The sequence below is a fragment of the Salvelinus fontinalis genome, chromosome 21 (genome assembly GCF_029448725.1).
Source record: "Salvelinus fontinalis isolate EN_2023a chromosome 21, ASM2944872v1, whole genome shotgun sequence".
Lineage (NCBI taxonomy): Eukaryota > Metazoa > Chordata > Actinopteri > Salmoniformes > Salmonidae > Salvelinus > Salvelinus fontinalis.
The window spans coordinates 38,702,230-38,718,304 of record NC_074685.1 but is presented as its reverse complement, the minus strand read 5'-3'; the positions used below and the strand labels follow the sequence as shown (position 1 = coordinate 38,718,304).

The following is a 16,075-nucleotide window of genomic DNA, read 5'->3' as shown; positions in this document are numbered from 1 at the left end:
TAATACTCCATAATGACAAAGTGAAAAACATTTGACATTTTGGCAAATGTAGAATTTTTTTTTTTAAAGATACTTCATCTACATAAACATCATGCTATCAGACTCGAAATTGAGCTCATGTACAACCTGTTTCCATTGATCATCCTTGAGATGTTTCTACAACATGATTGGAGTATACATGTGGTAAAGTTACCTTAGCTTTCTTGGGAACAGGAACAATGGTGGCCCATTTACGGACATATTGATTGAATATGTCCGTAAACACACCAGCCAGCTGGTCTGCGCATGGACGCGGCTGGGGATGCCGTCTGGGCCTGCAGCCCTGCGAGGGTTAACACGTTTAAATGTTTTACTCACCTCGGCTGCAGTGAAGGAGAGCCCGCAGGTTTTGGTAGCGGGCTGTGTCACTGGCACTGTATTGTCCTCAAAGCGAGCGAAGAAGTTGTTTAGTCTGTCTGGGAGCAAGATATCGTGGTCCGCGACGGGGCTGGTTTTTCTTTTGTAATCCGTGATTGACTGTAGACTTTTGCCTCATGCAGCGTGACACATCTAATTTGCATAGAGTTGATCAGGCTGTTGATTGTGACCTGTGGAATGTTGTCCCACTCCTCTTCAATGCAAAATGTATGGACATTGGCAGGAACTGGAACATAAATCAATGTAGATGAATGGGAGGAGACCGGTTAGAAGGATTTTTAAGCATTGAGACAATTGAGACATTGTGTATGTATGCCATTCCGAGGGTGAAGGCGCACCGGTTTGTGTCAAGAACTGCAACACTGCTGGTTTTTCCACTCAACAGTTTCTTGTGTGTATCAAGAATGGTCTACCACCCAAAGGACATCCAGCCAACTTGACACAACTGTGGGAAGCATTGGGAGTCAACATGGGCCAGCATCCCTGTGGAACGCTTGACACCTTATAGAGTCTGTGTCTCGACGAATTGAGGCTGTTTGGAGGGCAAATGGGGGGGTGCAACTCAAAATTAAGGTGTTCTTAATGTTTTGTGCTCTCTGACGTCATTATTTGGCAACGGTTACAAGACACGAATCAAAATGATTCGCCAACGACGCACGTTTGTTCAACATGGTATATGCGGTGTAGATTTAAAGAAAGACGATAGAGTTCTATTTGAGATGCTCAGCTATATAGAATGAATACTGAATTTATGAACATAGTGGAAATGTGGTCAAAATTCATGCCCAGGAGGAAATCCTACAGATTCCCGTATTGCTATGAGAAACGTATTTTAATTAGATCCCTTGCAACCATACAACACAAATAGTTACACATCATACATGCTTTTGTTTATATTGAACTGTTTATCAATGATCAACATAATGAAAAACTTGGTTTATGTATTGTTTAAATCTACTTTGAGTATGCAAATTGGCTTGTTCCAGTAGTGATGAGTAAAGTTGTCGTGCCATGTTTTTGGGATTTCAAGATATCTATTATTTTGAATGCTAGAAAGTGAACAAATGTATTTAATATATTGTATAGGTCAATAAAAACAGACTATTAAAATACATATTTTTTATTGTATAATGTCTGTCCCTCAGTCTTATGTAATTGGGGTTACCGCCTTGAAATGCTAAGATAAGTTCATTGAGTATTCCGACTAGTGGCAGATTTATCAGGAGGGGTCTATTAAAGAAACCCTTTAGTATGCCATCAATTTGAGGATACCATTGATAATTTGGTGTGTTTAAATCCAAACCCTCACTTGGTGTTAGTCAATTCAAATGAAGTGAAATAACATTGCGAGCAACATTATTCATCGCATCATTTAAGGGTTAATAGTGACCTTAGATTTGAGCATTTACAAATATCCTCAACATAAAATGTCTTATTGGTGTTACTACTCCTACTGGACAATGTTATCCTAATTGCACAAATTATTTAAAATCATTAAGCTGACAGTTGATTTAGAACGTGCCCAAATACATTTAAATAAAAATCTAGAGATAAATTATGTTTCAAACACCACCGCAATTCAAGAATGACACAGGTGGAAAAATACTGTACAGTCTTTATTTGATTGATTTGCTGATGTTGGTATAGCCGGCTCCAACACAGGTCATCAGTACTTTGTCTCCTCCTTTCCTCTCGTCCTCCGATGGTTTCTGAGTCTCGATCTTGAACATCATCCGGAAGAAGTCTCTCATGTGTCGGAGGAACTCGATCCTGAGAGGAGAGCGAGAGTTTAGGTGCGTGGCTTGGCTACTCAAATACAGCAGTACAACACAAGTCAGGCTAACCTCATGGAGATGATTTGTTATTTTACAACAGAGTCAAATACAAAACACCAGAGCATCCTAGAAAAAGGCTATAAAGGCCAGTAGGGACATCAAACACTGGAATACTGAGAAGCACTGACCCCTGACTAGGGTGGCAGAATTCCAGGAACTTTCAATAAATTCCATTGTTTTCCCGAAATCCCTGTTGGGGGATTCCTGAAATTAGGAGGGAATAAGCAGGAAATCTGGAATTCTCCAACCAGGATTTCTGGAATTCGGGAACAAAACATGGCCGAAATTTTGCAACACTACCCCTGACCCGGTGTGTGATGTCAGAGTAGATGACCGGGGACAAGCACTGACCGTGGACAGTGTGTGCTTTGGAATGCCTTCAAAACACCAAACAGCAGCTCAAAGGTCTTTATGATCACCCATACACAACAACATATACACACAAATCAGGAAACGGATGGACCGTCCAAACATACTGTAGAACATCAATACTGAGAACTCAGAATCCAAAAATGGATGACCCACACTCAGAAAAAAGGCCCAGAGAGCGATAAGACCTGCCTAGCTGCCTCAGAAGGTGCTCAGAGAACCATTGAGATGGCACTGCCAATCTTCAGTTATCATAGTACTGTACTTGACAGGGACACAGCACCGGTACCATGATAACTGAAAATGGACAGTTCATAGTCTGACTGAGAGGACTGGAACCCATTCATATTGACAATAGCATCTTCTGTTCAGGGGAGTTTTTTTTTTTTTTTTTAAAAGATCCCCGATGCTTTAGGAAAACAGCCCTTATGTTGGAAACAAACATTATGCTGTGAATATTTTCCAAGCTATAGCACACTATTTTACATACAGCAGGTTTTTTAAAAGGACCAAAGAATGTGGTCTGCTTCACATTTTCGCCATGGGAAAAAATTGTTGATTAGCTATCGAGCTTGCTCTGAACACCCGTGTGTAAGCGTAACTGGGGAGGAAGTGTATTTCGTCAAATGAAGGTGCAAAACTGTGACAGAAAGTGTATCTTTTTTATTTGAATTATTATTTCTTGCTGATCGGGAAGGGTAGTGCGTACGGCCCAGTACACCACTGGGGCCAAGCTTCCTGCCATCCAGGACCTCTATACCAGGCGGTGTCAGAGGAAGGCCCAGTACATCACCGGGCCAAGCTTCCTGCCATCCAGGACCTCTATACCAGGCGGTGTCAGAGGAAAGTCCTAAAAATTGTCAAAGACTCCAGCCACCCTAGTCATAGACTGTTCTCTCTGCTACCGCACGGCAAGCGGTACCGGCGCGACAAATCTGGGTCCAAGAGGCTTCTAAACAGCTTCTACCCCCAAGCAATAAGACTCCTGAACATCTAATCAAATGGCTACCCAGACTATTTGCATTGTCCCCTCCTCCTATGCTGATGCTACTCTGTTATCTATGCATAGTCACTTTAATAACTACCTACATGTACATATTACCTCAACACCTGTATATAGTCCCGCTATTGTTATTTACTGCTGCTCTTTAATCATTTGTTATTCTTATCTCTTACTTTTTTTTAGGTATCTTCTTAACACTGCATTGTTGGTTAAGGGCTTGTAAGTAAGCATTTCACTAAGGTCCACACCTGTTGTATTCGGCGCATGTGACAAATAACATTTGATTTTGATAACGGGCATATCAGCATATGTTTCGAAAACCGGTTCGAAAGCGATGATCGACATTTCTAAACGGAAAAAACATTGTCGGAATTGTAGTTCACATGGAGCCAACCGTGGGCGAATGTAACCGGTAAAAACCCTACGCGAGGAGAAGGGGTGATGAGGGGTGATGAACCCGTTGTCCCCGACAGCCACATTATCACTGCCATGCTATCAGGGGATAAAATGCCGAAGCACACACCGACATACATGTACAAATGTCAACATGTTAGACCGACGGATACCAGTTATTTACCTTTATGGCTTAGTCTTAACTTTCTCTATTACAGATGCAGTCAAATATAGTCACCCTTGCACGATTCACCTTTTCTCCTAAAATATATTGAAATGTAAAACTGTGTTCACACGTGTATTTGTTTTATATATCTTTTTTTTTTTAGATCCAAACATTTTTTTTGGTCTGGACTAAATCATTCAAACACTTTAATTAATTTGGTTGGAGGCAAATGCTTGTTTCCTGTGTCATGTCTCACCTGTGGTAAGTTGCAGGTGCCTACAGGGTAAAAAAAAAGCCACTCAACCAGTTTTGAAAAGAGAAATCAGAAAATGTTTTTCCGTTCTAAAGTGCAAGGGTGCCAATATTTTCGACCGCATCTGTAGGATATTAATGGATTTGATTTAATTGATCAAAATGTTCTCACTAAATAATTAAATACAACATTAAAAACAGATGTACTAATAAAACATGATTTTGAAGTTCGTAGAAGAAGCAGAAGTATTCACCCTAAATGTTTTGCAAAAATCGTCAAACAAAAGATTAAAAAATGTGGCCATGGGTTTATCGTAAATGACAACTTGTTTGCTTTCCACTGTCAGGTTAGTCCCTTTTTGGTTTAACCACAGCCGGTTTAAATTCCTGCTATAGGAGAGAACTTTGGATCGCAGGTCCTGCCAAACGGCTTACTGTAAAAAAAAATATATATATATAAATAAATAACTTACGTGTATGGAGAGAGGTCGCCGAGCAGCGCTTTAGATACATCTTGTTGACCCAAGGCCATGTACACGAGAGCCAGGCTTTGGTTGGCTGAGTCGATGCAGCCGCCCTGAAAAAGAGCGCGCAGAGTGGGGGGTGTCAGTGCGTCAGAAACAACAACATAACACACCGACGTCACAAGGGGAGAGGTCCCGAAAAGCTCAATACCCCCCGAAGATAAGACCGCATGTGGCGTCACGGCCTCACTTAGAAGATAACAAAAAGCAGATTAGACTGATCATTCTGTTATTCAAAAATAAAAATGGACATAACCAAACTAGGAACACGAACAATCTCAAAATGGTAGAGACAACAAATACACCAACTCTAATACTGAAGTGTACTCAGTACTCAGACTCCCCAGACAGACAGGGTTACAGTCCAATCATCTGTCAATCCCCTTGTAGCTTCTGGACATATGACATTTTAGTAAGGTTGGGCAATAGCAGTGTCTAGCGACGATAATTGACAGCCATCGTCGATGGTGACGACATCGTGATGTGACAGATGGTTTGAACTTGACTGGCGCCGCACAGTAAAAGCCTTGCAGGGCACACAGCAGGGTTGCCCAACCCAACATCTTAGATGTACTGAAGAGCACGGAGGCTAGTCTGGCCGTGAATCCCGTGCTGTGCGAGCATGCGGTGGCAGTGGCCTTCTTTATGCCCGACATCTGGTCATCAGCATGAATATGATTCAATCACTTCAATCAGTTTTTCAAATAAATAAGGCAACATTGTCTCCAGCCATTATGTGTTCCATGATACTACTGAGATCCCAAACAATTCACTGTTTGTAACCGCCAGACAGTCAGTCTGACCCGATGATCTGTCTAGGAAAGGCATGTCCTGACTGCTGATAAAATGTAACAGAATAAGGACATAAGATAAATGTTTAAATCAAATAACGCATGGTCTGGACCTACCATTTAAAACAGTCATTTTTCACAATTCAAACAGCAACATTGCATCCTGAGTAGGGCTGTGGTGGTCATGGCATTTTGTCAGCCGGTGATTGTCAAGCTGCCGGTCTCACGGTAATTGAATGTTAATTAACCTAAACACGTTGCGCTCTAGCGACTACTTGTGGCGGGCCAGGGGCCTGCAGGCTGACTTTGGTGGTCAGTTGAACAGTGTTTCCTCCGACACATTGGTGCGGCTGGCTTCCGGGTTAAGCGAGTGGGTGTTAAGGAGCGCGGTCTAGCGAGTCATGTTTCGGAGGACGCATGACTCAACCTTCGCCTCTCCCGAGCACGTTGGAGAGTCGCAGCGACGAGACAAGATTGTAATTGGGAAGAAAAAGGCTCAGTGCCATTATCCTCGCAAGGTGATTGAAAACAGGTGTGTCAATTTTAGTCCCTACCTTTGAGATTTTTTTAAATTACATGTTGAACAAAATATATTTCTCAGAGCAATTGTATTAGTATAAAATATACATTCCCCCTTTCTTTAAAAGCATACAATGTAGTTCAGCATTTATATTATATATTTTTCTTAACTTTATCAACAATTTCAGACCCCAGTGTATTTGGTATCTCAACAACTGGTGGAAAAGAAATGGTCAAATTGAATTATCCCACATAGGTACAGAAATGATTTTTGATTTAACTAGAAATGATTTTGCCTAATATTTTGAAGAAGCCAAAGGGAGTGTTACAATCCCGTCTAAGATGCGTAGGCGTAGCCTGCCTCAACCACACAGAATACAACATTTAAAAGGCTGACATCTTGCTTTTCTGTCATCATGCATAGAAAACCACCAAAGCGCAAGACATTCTGACATTAAGGTAACATATGGGTGAGTTACTGGACGAATACTATCAGATAATCTAAAACCGAACAGTTCAAGTTTACCTACTTCATTTCATATTTAACAGTTTGCCAAATCCATTGTATTGATTTGAACTCTAAAAGAGATGAATAACTATTCAAATATAAAAGACCACTACTTACAGCCACTCTCCTTGTCCCTCATCTCAACAGGCGCTCCAAAACAGATCTCCCGTTTACTACGACCACTACGCTTGCTGCCTGCCAGCCAGTACTACTGATTAGCCACTGAACAAACAGATGTGCATCGCATGTCCTCCCAAAGAAACTCAACCACCCTTATATGCTTCAAACAACCATTCCCAGGAGACACCAGTGGCTATCTCCTAGTCTTCCCTCCTCTTGGCCAATGAGGAGATTGAAGCAGTCACTCTCCACGGGCCTAGCTTAGTAGTGAAGTGAGCAACAATATTCACCATTCAAAACGAATCATCAAATTCTCCTGGCTAACTGGATTCACATGCTCTTATGAAAGAGGGTGACCAGTGTGAGTCAGGAGGAGAAAAGTCAAGTCACAGACTCGGCAGCTAATATTATTATTTTGGGGGGGATAAAGTGCCTTTTTTTTGGGGGGAGTTGTGCATTTTCTAAGACGTGAGGCGAGTTTTGCATCACATCGTTATCATATTACCACTTATAGACATAGCGTGAACTTCAATTTATAATCCATTGCCTTAAAACCACTTAACCAACATTAACCCTTCTAGAATTACGCTGGTTAAAGACGTGGAACATATTTCTTCATGAAACTATCAACTATAAAACCCTCTCTCTAAATAGAGAACTGCGGTGTAATGTTGTCTAGATTGGTACAGTCACTTTATAGAGACTGACATCACAACAGTCTTAAAATGTTTCAACACATCACAGGGCTTTATTGTGTCTCTGAGTTGTGTGAGAAAACCAACCAGGCACTGGTCATCTCACAACTCGGGGCTCATTTCCACAAAGCGTCTTGAAGGAGTGTTGATCTAGGATCAGTTTTGTATTTTAAAATCATAATGTTTTAGAGGGGGGAACCTGATCCAAGATGAGCACTCCTACTCTGAGACGCTTCGCAAATACGGGGCCAGATGTCCACAGAGCACATTAGGGTCTGTCAGACACATAAGTCTCTGTAACACAGTTGAGGGCTTGACTCAATCACAACATGGAAACAAACAGTGTTTACCCACATTCCCTGTAACGATGAGCTGAGTCTGAGCTCTGAGAGACGGCTGTCTCACTCGCTCTGTGCACCACCGAGGGTAAATGCCGCACACTGAGAATAGCAAGCATTTAGCCTTGAAACAGATGGCGATTTGAATGTGTGAATTAACAAGTCCAGACACTTAATGTCTGGTATGTACTCAACAGCTGTAATGACAGTTAGACATGATAGTCCAGGCGTCCATGGGACTTTATGGTTAAATAGTACATTTAAAGTCGACAACAACTTCAAGGGCCACAAGTCGATTTAAAACACGGTTGACAGGAGTCCTGTGTGGATCAGTTGGCAGAGCATGGCGCTTGCAACGCCAGGGTTGCTGGTTCGAGTCCCAGGTGGGACCAGTACAAAAAAAAGTATGTACACACTACTCTAAGTAGCTCAGGATAAGAGCGTCGGCTAAATTACTAAAACATATTGTAAAAAAAAAAAAAATGTTTAAGTGCACCACGCCCTGTGGCTTGGGTTTCGATTGGTGGTGTGTGTGTGCGCGCGCGCGTGTCACCCACCCTGTAGATCTCCTCCAGCAGTAGCTTGGCACAGTTTATTCCCAGGTCCTCAGGCAGCACAGGGTCTCCCTGCCCCTGGGGGGTGGAAACCTGCTCTGCACTCAGGAACGTCCCGTTCAGGGTCTCGGCCACCAAGGTCAGGCCAAAGCCTGGAGACCTGAGGGAGAGAAATCAGCCACGATAGAACGGTTTTCTGGGGAAACAACCTGATCAATAAGCGTTTGCGTCACTAAGTGAAATACTAGCTACTATTTGCTACTCGAAACAGTACCCTTGAACCTTGAAGTAGACTAGAACAACTTTTGTTAGTGTGATCATTAGCGCCGAGTGATTAACCAACATTTGTGATTTTCCCCCCATTTTTAAAACAAATTGACCGACGTCTGTTCCATTATTGGAATTCCATTTAGTTCCATCTTTTTCTGAGTGCAATGTGCAGTTTCTCGAGATAAATCAGATCCTACAACTTTCTACATAGTTTAGCGCAGAAAATGTGGTAATTAACTACAATGACCATAATCCATTGCGCGCCTGCTGGTCTGAGAGAAGGGCCTTGAAAAATGCACAATCTAGGGAGAGAGAGAGCAGTTGTTCGATAGTTGGTATTCAGCAGTCATAAACGTATGCCTTATTTACATTAAAAACTACTAAAATAGTGGTTGTCAGACAGCGTAGTCAGCAGCTCTATAGAGATGAGGACTTTATTATTTCGTTCCAAGACATCAAATAGGCCTGAAACAAATGTAATATACACAACAAAAACATTTTAGTAAAGTAATGTGAATAAATTATGGTTAATAAGTGATAAGCAGTACTGGGCAGTCACTACCATCATGGGACTTTCATCGTTTTATTCTGTATTGTTACAGCATTCAACCCACAATGAATGTAAAAAATTATAATTTATAACCTAAAATCAAAAAACAAGTAGAATTGCTCAGCACTAGTGATCAACATGACTGATGACAAATGTTTCAATATGATAAACAAGATTGTGCCTCATCAGAAATGTATGCTTTGGCTGTTGATTAAGCAGTGAAAACTAAGATCATCAAAAGGGAACATTGTTAATCGATTTTGATTAGGGATGCACATTTCGGTCAATTGTAGGTGCTGTTTTTGTGAAGTGAAACATCTAGGGAAACCAACGGCTCAGCCGCAAAGTGGTAGAACGCACAAGACTACAGAACGGGACCGCCGAGTGCTGAAGTGCGTAGCGCCCCAAAATTGTCTGTTGCAACACTCACAAGCGAGTTCCAAACTGCCTCGAAGCAACGTCAGCACGAGAACTGTTCGTCGGGAGCTTCACGAAATGGGTTTCCATGACCGAGCAGCCGCACACAAGCCTAAGATCACCAAGCGCAATGCCAAGCGTCGGCTAGTGTGGTGTAAAGCTCGCCGCCATTGGACTCTGGAGCAGCGGAAACACATTCTCTGGAGTGATTAATCGCGCTTCACTATCTGACGGACGAATCTGGGTTTGATGTATGCCAGGAGAACGCTACCTTGCCCCAATGCATACTGCCAACTGTAAAGTTTGGTGGAGGAGGAATAATGGTCTGGGGCTGATTTTCCGTGGTTCGGGCTAGGACCCTTAGTTCCAGTAAAGGGAAATCTTAGCGCTACAGCATACAATGACATTGCCCTCACCTCAACCCCCTCGAACACCTCTGGGATAAATTGGAATGCCGACTGCGAGCCAGGAATAGTCGCCCAACATCTGTGCCCAACCTCACTAATGCTGAATGAATGCAAGTCCCTGCAGCAATCTGTCAACATGTAGTGGAAAGCAGCAAAGGGGGGGGACCAACTCAATATCAATGCCCTTGATTTTGGAATGAGCAAGTGTCCACATACTTTTGGTCATGTAGTGTATACTATTTAACAACTACTAATGATGCAGGCAATGTAAAACATTTGCCAAAACGCAATTCACTGGAAAACACAGTTCTAAACAGCACACCTGATGTGACACGTGACAGAGATGAAAAGCTCTTCTAGAAACTTAGAGAGTGAATCTAAAGATGCAACAAATTGGATGGGTTGCTAATACGACTAGGATTGTGCCTTTGGCTTCTGGACAAACGAAATAAAGTTGATATGAAAACCAATAGAACAGGCGAGAAATCCTGTTTTCAATGGCATATGAGGAAGTCTTTATAAAACTAATTGCCTCCATGTTTCTAAGGTCGGATTTTGGCTAGGCTACTTTGAAGCGGGTAAGACATCGCCTCATAATTTGAAGTAAAACTTCCAGGTTTCAAACAGTGAAGTATATGTTTTCAAAATGCATACTGCCTCTAATTGCACGGTGGCGGATAACATGCCGATAGCCTGCCAAACGTATTGCCTATGCACTCGAAAGAAGGACGGGCTTCAATTAGGAGTTGAGAAATAAAAAAAATTGTATCAATAGAAAGCTGGGATCCTCCTTTTCATCAAGGCCATCAAAACTACTTTTAACATGCAATTTGAATTGTTGCGCAATGACTGGGCTTATAAGAACACGTTTCACTCCAGCAGCAACCGGCTGCAGCTCTCGCCGTCCGACAGGTGATATTATTCCACTCAAACCTATGCGCCGTATGGTATGCATGTGATAAATAAGACACAAGACGAACTAACGAAAACAAACACGGTCCAATTTCATTCCACTAAACTATGCAAATGAACCTAGACCAATAAGCATGACCGGTCGAATGTATTTTCGGCAGCTAACCGATTAACAATCCCTAGTTGAGCACTGTTTGCCCCCTCCTTTCTCAAAAAGGAAATCTTCCAGCGTTTCTTAACTATAGCCCCATCTAGTGGCCAAAGTTACAGCACCAGAGAAAGACCACGGTTGACTGAAACGGACAGGGTTTACCTTGTTTCCCTACGCTACGGACTAATGAATATGATACAGGCAGGGCGATGACTTACTTTCCAGACTTGTCCCCCTTCATGTGGTCTGTGTAGATGTAGATATCAGGAATGAATTTATTCAGTATGCTTCTGGCAGAGTCCACTATTCTGTTGGCCATCTGTGGAGAGACTCTAACAGAGTATCTGTGCGACCAATGTCAAGGGGTGTAACAATTTCCGTCGTCTCCGTAGAACGGATCAATAAAGTTGTGTTATATGAGCCAGGTAAAGCAAGGTGACAATGACAGAAAAAGACAAGAATGTAAACAAAGACAAAGACCTAACTGCCATACATTTTGCGGGTGTCAAGACTCTCGACAACACCATAAGAGAAAGGACAAAACATTCAAAACATTTAATTAAGAGACTGAAAAAGATACGCTATTCCTCTGATCCGCTTGATCTTGCCAGGCTCCGACAGTTGGACGGGGCGGAGAGTCTTGCGAACGGGACACGTAAACAGCACCTCGCCTCCCCCACCTGGAGCCATCCCCCTTTTCACTACCTGGACACAGGAAACACAATCATCTTTTTTTATTTAACCAGGTAAAATCATTCAGAAACAATTCTTCCAACAGCTTGGCAAGTTGCAAAACCCCCCCCCCCCCCCCCCCCCCAAAATGCTCTAAAACATACCAATAACACATTCCACCACATACCAACGTAGAGTCCCAGACAAAGACAGTATAACTGCTATATATCATATGAATACAGGTAAACCCATACAAACTAATGCTAGGAATGTGCTCTAAAAGCCTCACCTTCAGTTCCAGCCCCTCTCCATCAATCCCAAACTTCTTCATCACAGGAATGGACGTATACTTGAGTTGGTCAACCTGGAAGGAAGGGCGAGAGAAGGGGTTTGGTTTTCCACGTACACAACGTTTACGAGCATGTTTCCATTCAGCATGTGTGACCGAGTGGAAATCACAACCCCCTGCATCTTAACAATTTAACAACCCCCCCCCCCCCCCCCCCCGCACCGTAACAATTTAACAACCCCCCCCCCCCCTGCATCATAACAATTTAACAACCCCCCCCCCCCTGCATCATAACAATTTGACAACCCCCCCTGCATCATAACAATTTAACAACCCCCCCCCCCCTGCATCATAACAATTTAAAGGACAATTCAGCCACTTTTTCCAACTCTGTTTTACAAACCAAAACAATGCTCTCATTGAATTGACTTGTGTCACAGTCGATGCCACGCGGGGCAAGAAGGTTGAGGGACGGCCGACCACAAGCTCACTCTCCCTAACTGTTCCATTATTTTACGACCAAAGCCGGCTGCAGACAATCAGCTAGGGGAAATCTTATTTTTTTTATTTTGATGCTAATTGGCAGCATCTTGTGGTGCTTTCATGACAACTGGGAACTCTGATCTTCAGGTCAAAAAGTCTGACTTTTAGAAAGAGGCCTGAGTTGGAATTCCGAGTTGGATGACGGTTCAAAGCGATTCTTCCCCAGTTCTCCCTCCCCCCCCAGAGAGTTATTCAGAGTTATTTTGAACGCTGCATCAAACGGACATGGAAGGTAGACTCCTCCAGCGCGTCACCCACCACTTTGCAATGAACCGGAGGCAGTACGCATTTTGAAAACACATACTTCATTGGGTTGAAACCTGAACGTTTCAATACATATTATGAAGCATGTCTTACTTGCATCAAAGTAGCCCATTAGATCTCCTCTCTTTCTAAATTTCAAACGGATATTTTCATCTCTGTCACACGAAACCGCTCACATGTGTGGTGCCTTTTTTGACAACAGTGTTTCCAAGCTAATTGCATTATGGAACATTCCGCATAGCCTACTGCTTTGTGCGCATTGCTGCACTTATGTGAAGAAATAGTCGATCAACATTTTAAGCTAAACGTTCTGATCTGTTGTATCAGATATCGCTTTTTACATTTTTTATGTAACCTGCACCTACTGGTTGTATGAATTTGGGATCTATCGTCCCACAACTGTCCCAGTCTGTTGGGAATAGGCTATTACTTTATCGACAAGCTGACTAATATCATAGGTAGCTTAAAGTTTTCTACTATAGTAGATTGACATAGGCTAGTGATTTCGCTGTTCGTTACTCGTCTTGTTGGCCGAGGAAAAGTAAACGTGGACAGTTGTTCTAACATGTTCAAAGTGCACGTCAGAATTTAAGGACTACACAGAAGAAAGTTCTGTGTTTCTGGTCCTTTTGAGCCTGTAATCGAACCCACAAATGCTGATGCTCCTGATACTCAACTAGTCTAAAGAAGGCCAGTTTCATTGCTTCTTTAATTAGCACAACAGTTTTCTGCTGTGCTAACATCATTGCAAAAGGGTTTTCTAAAAGCCTTTTAAAATGATAAACTTCGATTAGCTAACAACGTGCCATTGGAACACAGGAGTGATGGTTGCTGATAATGGGCCTCTGTACGCCTATGTAGATATTCCATTAAAAAAATTAAAAGCTGCTTCCAGCTACAATAGTTATTTAAGTACACTGTATTCCTGATCCATTTGATATTGTTATAATGGACAAAAAAGTGTTTTTCTTTCAAAACAAGGACATTTCTAAGTGACTCCAAACTTTTGAACGTTAGTATAAAATGGAAACGGCAGACAGGAGACATTTTCTAAAGATCGACAACATTTGTATTCGTTCGACAGGGGTGGATCTTTCTTTTGGCTAACATTATTGCGACAAAGTGTTTCGAATAAATGATGATCACAGAATAAGTTTGAAGGTACGCAGGGCACGCGATGTCATGGCGTAACTATTAGCTCCACTTTTAATTCTAAATGCCTACTGCTTGCAAAATCATTTTTTCCCCCATTCCCAACTATAAAACAAGGCGTCTTTTCAGGACAAGGATTGTCCTGACCCGACTTAACGGCCAAAACGCTTCGTCTTTCTTTTCTGGTTGGCCGGCAAGTTTCACCATCCAATCATTTCAGATTTAAAGGAGTGCAAGTTTCACCATGGCACCAACACACATTACCTCCCCCTGTGCCCAATAAATAAAAAAACAAAGCAAAAATAAATACATTTGACAATCTCCTGCTATTTTGGACCACTCCCCCACCCCACAAAATCTTTTAACTGCCCCATAGCCAGCCGCTTCACATGTATATATAAGCAAGGGAACATGGGTCTAACCGAGGGGTCTGTCGGGTCGTTGGTGACCCCCTTCAGCACAGCCTTCAGAGGGTTCTTCATAAAGGGAGCCAGCATGAGTAGAGCCTCCAGGTAGTAACCCACAGACCGCTGGGTGTTACACTCATGTTCCACCACACCACCATAGAGCAGGCCCGGCTGGTAGAACAGCACCGTACCTACAGGGCAGAGAGAGGAGAGGGTTGTTTTCAGTGCGGAGAGAATGTTTTCAAACTGGATGGTAGTGCATACAGTTGTCCAATGGAAGCACAGACTGTTGTTTTCCGTTGCAGTATGCCCTGCTGCGATGTGCCCTTATGAACATGGCCCAGGACAGGGACATAAGCCTGGCCCGCCTAGTCTCTGGGTCTAGAAGTTGAAAAATGGACGTAGAGAAATGCCTAGGAACAACATCGAAAGTAGACACTTGGTGCATGTAAACAGATGCAACTACACCCACGCGAGCATGTGCATATCACGCCTTGCAAATGCTGCGTTGCAACAGATATGACACTGTTGGGGGCGCCACGGACTACAAAACATATAGAAACATTTCCCAATGTAAAGAAAACAGTTTGGTGTATATGCATGCATTCAAAAGTGAGGTGGTTGCAGAGCACAAACAAACCCAAATGACATTGGAATTCAGTAGTGAGCATGACATACGCTGTGGTCTGTGTATCCATCCTCCCATGGTTTACCTGTTTGGTTGATTTCTATTCTGGTCCCATTGGTTACCTTGTCCAGAAGCCGGATGAAGCTGGCTTCAAAATCTAGAACATTCACAAAAAAATGTGTCAATAAAAGTGTAGCTCAAACCCCAATAACAACCTTATCTATTTATTAGGCATATGCAGCATTTACTTGACTGTCTACAAACAGCTATGGGATATTTTGCAGAATTAAGGGTGTGTGTTTATAGAAGCATGATCTTCTATAGAGCTGAACCAAAGGAGTGTTAGTCTTTGGTTGAACACAAATGCTAGCTGGGTAGTGACTGCTGCCTAGCTAATATTAGCTAACAAAATCCTCAAAAAGGATCATTGTTATGTAGCTATGGTCCTACTGTATCCGGCATTAGATGTTGTCCAATAACTTAGCTGGTTGATTCATTTATATGGCATTGGTGCCAAAAAGCAACAATTCAGTCTACTTGGGCGTGCTGGAATGGATGAACGTTAACTGCGTAGTAACAGCTAGCTAAGTAATGCTAGCCATATGTAATAATGCGACGCCACACTGGTGTTTTGCAGTCCACTTACCTCTAAGTCCTGGGTTATCATCTTTAGATCGTATGTTCCTGATTTTGACTCTTTTGCCACTTAGAGTTGATAACACTAGTCGTTGTCTGAAAAAATTACAACCATCGTAAGTGAGTCCCTGGCTTGCCATGCTGTTGATATTTCCACACGTGTTTTCAATATGGGGAGTCGAGAGGGTAAAGGGTTAACTACGGGACGCCACGAGGGACATAAAGGACATTTTAAACGGAGTATTCGTGTTAACCACCAGATGGCGCCCTAGCACTGCTTTAAACCAGTTATC

General features: G+C 42.6%; 1 protein-coding gene across 1 annotated transcript; it reads right to left on the bottom strand.

Annotated features, from left to right (window-relative positions):
- Nucleotides 1-2,014: 2,014 nt before the first annotated feature.
- On the bottom strand, nt 2,015-15,985 carry rcl1 (RNA terminal phosphate cyclase-like 1). The gene is made up of 9 exons (XM_055875132.1): nt 15,793-15,985; nt 15,232-15,303; nt 14,534-14,709; nt 12,153-12,227; nt 11,772-11,896; nt 11,410-11,535; nt 8,488-8,644; nt 4,909-5,012; nt 2,015-2,187 (listed from the first exon to the last, which is right to left on the bottom strand). Exons 1-9 carry the CDS (start codon nt 15,920-15,922, stop codon nt 2,034-2,036), a joined length of 1,119 nt encoding a protein of 372 aa, XP_055731107.1. The 5' UTR covers nt 15,923-15,985; the 3' UTR covers nt 2,015-2,033.
- Nucleotides 15,986-16,075: the final 90 nt, after the last annotated feature.

Bases quoted from the DNA above. Each gene is read 5' to 3' on its own strand.
- rcl1 (XM_055875132.1), bottom strand. From the start codon at position 15,922: ATGGCAAGCCAGGGACTCACTTACGATGGTTGTAATTTTTTCAGACAA. The intron at 15,304-15,792 runs GTAAGTGGACTG...TGAATGTTCTAG, and splicing joins TGATAACCCAGGACTTAGAG to ATTTTGAAGCCAGCTTCATC. The intron at 12,228-14,533 runs GTTAGACCCATG...CCTTCCTTCCAG, and splicing joins ACGACCCGACAGACCCCTCG to GTTGACCAACTCAAGTATAC.